The sequence below is a fragment of the Priapulus caudatus genome, unplaced genomic scaffold, assembly GCF_000485595.1.
Source record: "Priapulus caudatus unplaced genomic scaffold, Priapulus_caudatus-5.0.1 Scaffold665, whole genome shotgun sequence".
NCBI classification, from domain to species: domain Eukaryota; kingdom Metazoa; phylum Priapulida; class Priapulimorpha; order Priapulimorphida; family Priapulidae; genus Priapulus; species Priapulus caudatus.
Window position 1 is genome coordinate 54,585 of NW_014577726.1, and position 6,133 is coordinate 60,717.

Sequence of the window (6,133 nt, forward strand, 5' to 3'; positions counted from 1 at the left end):
TGTTCCGTGTCGTGTGTACATGTATGTAATGCGTATCATGCTCTCGCTGTAGAGTTCTGTGTCGTGTGTACATGTATGTAATGCGTATCATGCTCTCGCTGTAGAGTTCCGTGTCGTGTGTACATGTATGTAATGCGTATCATGCTCTCGCTGTAGAGTTCTGTGTCGTGTGTATATGTATGTAATGCATATCATTCTCACGCTGCAGTGTTGCGTGTCATGTGTATGTGTATGTAATATGTATCATTCTCTCGCCGCAGTGCTCCGTGTCGTGTGGCAGTGGCACGGAGATGCGTGCGGTGCGATGCCGCTCTGCGACTGGCGACATGGTGCAGGAGGCTGCGTGCAGTGCCCCCACGCGGCCGCCCGCGCAACGCGAGTGCTCGCGTGATGACTGCGTGACGCCGCCGCCACCGCTGCCCGTCGCCTCCCCGCTCGTGCAGGACCTACCACCGCCGTTGCGCGACAATGATGATGACAGGCCTGCCATCTGGGGGCGCACGCACGACAACCGCTCGCAGCTGCCGGCGGCGGGCGGCCAGCAGGGGGCGCCGCGGTACCCGCAGGACGAGCGCGTCAGCTCTGAGCTCGACGAGCCAGCGATACCGGACGGCGGCACGCACTTTACAGATCAGTCCGGCCACGAGACCGTCTACCCGCACCGGCCGTGGGTGCCGCATGCGCGCATTGCCATGACGACGACCACCGTGGCGCCGCCACTCGACGACGATGGCGGCGATGACACGGGCGGCAGTAAATTCATGTGGAGAACGGGAGCGTGGACACCGGTGAGTGTATGGACACCGGGATGGGGGTGGGTGGACACCAGGTGAGTGTATGGACACCGGGGCGGCGGGTGGGGACCCGGGAGTGTAGTGGAGCGGACCCGGGATGGGGAGGTGGGGGACACCGGATGTATGGACACGGGATGGGGAGGTGGGTGACACCGCGTGAGTGTATGGACCCCGGGATGGGGGTGGGTGGACACGTGTGCGGTGTATGGACACCGGAGGGGTGGGTGGACACCGGTGAGTGTATGGACACCGGGATGGGGGGTGGGTGGACACCGGTGAGTGTATGGACACCGGGATGGGGGGTGGGTGGACACCGGTGAGTGTATGGACGGGATGGGGGCAGCATGTGACACCGGGCGTGTGAGTGCAACGGGGGGCTATGACATCCGGGGGGTGGCATGTGCAGGATGGCCACTGGATTACTTAGGGTTGGCGCCAAGCAATCAGAGAGCACAGAGGGGCGATGGGGGGTAGGGTCTGGTGGTGAGGGTGTTGTGGGTTAGGTGCGCTGTATACAGAGAGTTGCGCGCATGGAGGGAATAAGTCGGACAAAATCGGTCACGTGATCGCTGCCCGGCATGTTGTTCCAAATGGATCACACCCGCCCCTCAGAGACGTATTAACGTAGCAGCGCTGTATTGGATACGCTGTATGCAATGGTCGAGTAATTAATTAGACTGAATCGCTGCTTTGCAATAAACTCAAGATTTACAGAGATTATTAGCTAAGACATGTGTCTATGTGTAGCTAGATTATACGCCTTGCAAACAAATTTACAGCGGCGAGCAAGTGGAGCAGTGGAACGCATTTATCATGTGAAGTACAGTTGCGGCGAATCGCACCAGGCTATATACGTCACGGCCTAATTGGCGGTAAGAAAGTGTACTATCATATGGCCACAACGATTTGAGTTTCATTTCTATAAACTAGCTAACATAGACACATGTCTTAGCTATACTCTGCTGTACTTTTTGAGTTTACTGAAGCACACTCCTAATTAATACTGACGGACGCCTATGAAGGCAGGCGTCTCCATACGCGCTGATACTTAAGCGCCAGCGGTGTTGATCCATTTGGGAACAACGATTGGCGTCAAAGTCCTGAGTTCGGTGGCAGAACTCTCTGTATAGTAGGGACGGCCGTATTGTGGGTCAGCAGTGAGTGCGAGAGACCGATGGAAAGTTCATGTCCTTCCCAGAGTAAGTGCGTCTCTTTCACGTGTCGGTGTCTTGCGGGGCGGGGGCGAGGCAAGCGCTCTGCGCGTCAGCCTTGGCTGCGCGGGACGACGTTGGGCCTGACGGGGGCTAACATAGGCGTGACGAGTGCCGCTGTGTGGTGCACATCACCGCCTGCGAGCGCACCGGAGAGCTGTCGTCTGCGGACGGCGCGCGTGTGCGAGGACGGGGAGAAGACTGGGGGCCAGGTAATTCGACCGCCACCCCGGCGGTCCATCCGCGCATGCGTCGCTTGCGCTGCCCGGCGCAAGCCCTCACACATTCTGTTTCCAGATTGCGGGTCGATCATCAATTATGTCCGTGTTTATTCGTGTTTTAAAAATCTGATACGTTGGCGTATAGCAAGGATGAGCGGAAGTATCATACGTCTGAGGTTTGTGATTGATCACTGCGTTTTGTGATTGATCGTCTGAGTTTTGTGATTGCTTGGCTGAGTTTGTGATTGATTGCTGGAGTTTTGTGATTCGATCGGGCTGAGTTGTGATGTCCTGGAGTTTTTGTGATTGATCGTGTCTGACTTTCATTGATTCGAGTACCGAGTTTTCGTATTGATACAGAGTTTTCGCCGCATCCCTGTCTGCTGAACCGCGCCTGAACCGCTGGTCAATGTGGCTTTACCTCGCAGTGTCCGGTGACGTGCTTGCATGTCGATGACGCGCGTACGTCGCCTGCATCCTGCGTGGAGAACGATGTCGCAAAGAGGCCACCACTCGGCGAGTCAGGTCGGCCGAACGACCGTCAGCACGAGCCTGTCAGCTGACCGCGCTGCACTTCTGCCGCGCGCGGGCCGGCCCGGGCCCGGGACGACGAGCGAGCGCCCCGTGTGTTAAACCCCCGTGGGACACAGCCAAGGGAGAGGCAGGAGGACAACGGAGGAGGAGGGCGAGGAGGAGGAGGTGTGCGGTGAGGAGCCGGACCGCAGCAGGGCACGAAGGAGAGGATGAGGAGGAGACCGAGCCGAGCAACATTATCCGGAATGAGATTCCGACGACGATCCGTCAAAGTGGCGTACCGACCGTGGGAGGGGGAGATGCTGTTTCTCTTTAAACGCATTAAAATCTTACCCAATATTTTAAATAATAAAATAGAATTCAAACAAAAATAGTTGTTTAACATTCTTCTATTACTGGTTACAGCTGTACAGCCACGGTCTGTTTAACGCAGTTTACCACTGTGCCGACACCCGAACACAATCTACGAAGACAACAAACACCTCACAGCACCAAAGCGCACAGGCATACACCGACAAGTAGCACCAGCATCACGAAAGCAGCCGCCCGGCCCCGCCAGGTCTAAACACATTACAGACAAGTAAACACACCGACAGTAACTCACCACAGACAAGTAAACACGTGCAGAACACAGTAAACCATACAGACGAGCGGCACACATACAGCAAGTAAAAGCACATACAGACAAGTCAACTACATACAGCCCAATGAAGCACTACCAGACAAGTAAACACGTCAGCAACAGCAAACACGTGGCATGACTAGCGACCAGTGTGCAGTACAAGTGAGCATGTCTGCGTGGCAGCATCGGTGTGTTGATTGACTGCGCTGGCCTGTTTTGTGCAGGTGTTTCGACGACTGTGTGGCTCCGGGTGCCGCGGCGTGTCGCCGGTGCTGTGTGAGCACGAGCGGCAGGAGGCTCAGCCTTCACTGCGACAGCCTCACAGCCGGCCTACACCGACAGCTGCAACAGCGGGCGCCCGGCCCGACTGGCGGTCAAGGATTGGGGATCAGTACGTCCACCCTGCTTTCACCATCGTGCCGATGTCGTAAGGGATCTTCATTCATTATAGATTTACTATAGATTGAGGCGATAATCTCAGTCCGGTTGATCAAACGTATGGTTGCTGACACTGGTTTCTTTCTGAACTTATTGTCGGCTGGTGTTGTTATTTGTTTTTTAGCTCATCTGACCATAGTCAGATGGGCAGCTTTGTAGATCGGCAATGATCGTCCGTGCGTTCCGTTCCCGTCGCGTCCGTCGCGCCGTGGCGTCCGTAGCGCGTTGGGCCCACATCTTAACCGCGCGAGCGGACGGTCACGATATTCGGGAGCGTGGGGGGTAATCCGAGAAACGAGTTGGATGTCGAAGCTGGGGGTCAAGGTCAAAGGTCAAGGGTGTAAAATAAGGGGGAACATTCACCTCCTTAGACACTCTAAGGTATAGGGGAGGAAATTGCAGAATGCGGCAGAAACTAAACGCCGACCTAGGCTCGTGATAGTCGGTGTATAGCTCATGGCGGAAAAGCCACACGCGTGGCGAATTGGAGGTCACCGTCAAAGTCAATGGGCAAGGGCAGATTTTAGACCATTTCTGAGGACATGGTCTGACGGAGCGCTTGAAAAACTTTTTGTTTAAGCGGTGACTAGCATTTTTATGGCTTTATTGAACGGAACCATGAAATGTCCCTTCTGCGCATGTTGCGCAGAGTAAGTGTCGATATACTTTTGGACCCTCCAGAGGAGGTTAAAACATGGATTTGTGACTGTTTAACAAAGTGAGTGAACTCGCTTTGCTATTAGAGGCCCCTCCCACCCCCTCCCGCCCCCCTCACGCCCTACACCTCCATCTCCGATAGTGGGCGTGTCCAACACTGATGTGCCGCAACGCGTGTCTGCATATCTGCGCCTAACAATGTGGTCCTACGCACGACGAAATTTTACGTTATCTGCGAGGCCACAGACGCTCAGATGAAGCCCAGACGCGTCTGCGGCTCCTTTGTTGTTTACGTTATACTGTGCGTGCATTCATGATGAACGCTGACGATTCCGTATTAACGTGCGCGCATCATGATGACGCTGACATTACTTATACTGCGCGCATTATGGCCTGATACGCTGACATTTACATACACTGTGTGCGCGTCTATTGTACAGCTGGACATTACGTTATACTGTGCACAGCATGCATGATGGAAAGCTGACATTACGTTATACTGTGCGCGCATCAGATGAAAGCTGACATTACGTTTTACACTGTGTGCGCGTTCTATTGTAAGCTGACATTACGTATATCTGTTGGCACGCATCATGATGAAAGCCTGCTTAGTACACTGGTGCGCGCATCATGAATGAAGCTGACATTACGTACATCCACTATTGCCGCGCAATCATGATGAAAGGCTGACATTACGTTAACTGTGTCGGGCACTCATGATGACAGCTGACATGACGTTACACTGTGCGCGCATCATGATGCAGCTGACTATTTACCGTACACGTGCGCGCTCATGATGCCAGCTGACATTACGTTATAGCTGTGCGCCGCATCATGATGAAAAGCTGACATTCCATCTACTGTGCGCTGCATCATGATGAAACGACATGTACGTAAACACTGTGCGCACATGCATGAGAACGCTCGACATTACGTTATACTGTGCGCGGCGATCACCTGATGACAGCTGACATTACAGACAGGCTGTCGCGGCATCATGATGAACAGCGACATTACGTTATACTGTGGCGCTCATGATGAAAGCTGACATAGTTACACTGTGCGCGCGTTCTATTGTAAGACTGACATTAGTTATACTGTGCGCGCATTCTATGATGACTAGCTGACATTACGTTTATACTTGCGCGCATCATGATGAAAGCTGACATTCCGTTTACGTGCGTGGCGTCATGATGAAAGCTGACTTACGTTATAACTGTGGCGATTCATTGTAAGCTGACGTTGGCATGTCATTGCAGTGTAAGCACTATCCCATGTGTGGCTGGCCCGCAGCACCGCAGCTGTGTCCCGTGTCGCCATGCAGACGGCGACAGCCTGCCTTGACGGAACCCGCTGTGCCACTAGAAGAGCCGCGCGGCATACTGCGCTGGTGCAACAACACACTGTGTCGCGTCGAGGCGTGTGGCGACCCATGAGACCCCTTCTCTGGCGGTACGGAGACGCTCTGGTCATAGTCTCGCTCCTTCCTTATTCTCTCCTCGCCTCCAATCTGTAATTTCTTACCAGTTAAAGGCGTGCAACGGACCACCTACTCCTCCTCCATGTTGTTGTTTATTGTTTCCATATAGTAAGTGGTTCTTTAATGCTAATTTTCCATGATGTATAAATTTGTAGTAGTAACGATTATATTATTTA

General features: G+C 53.7%; 1 protein-coding gene across 1 annotated transcript in view; it reads left to right on the plus strand.

The window, feature by feature from the left end:
• The window catches only part of LOC106812596 (A disintegrin and metalloproteinase with thrombospondin motifs 20-like), a 22,602-nt gene extending 18,789 nt beyond the window's left edge, over positions 1–3,813 (plus strand). The window contains exons 6-7 of the mRNA XM_014816505.1: positions 261–788; positions 3,607–3,813. Coding sequence (XP_014671991.1) covers positions 261–788; positions 3,607–3,813 — 735 coding nt within the window. The remainder of the gene's footprint in view (positions 1–260; positions 789–3,606) is intronic.
• The last annotated feature ends 2,320 nt before the right edge of the window (positions 3,814–6,133 follow it).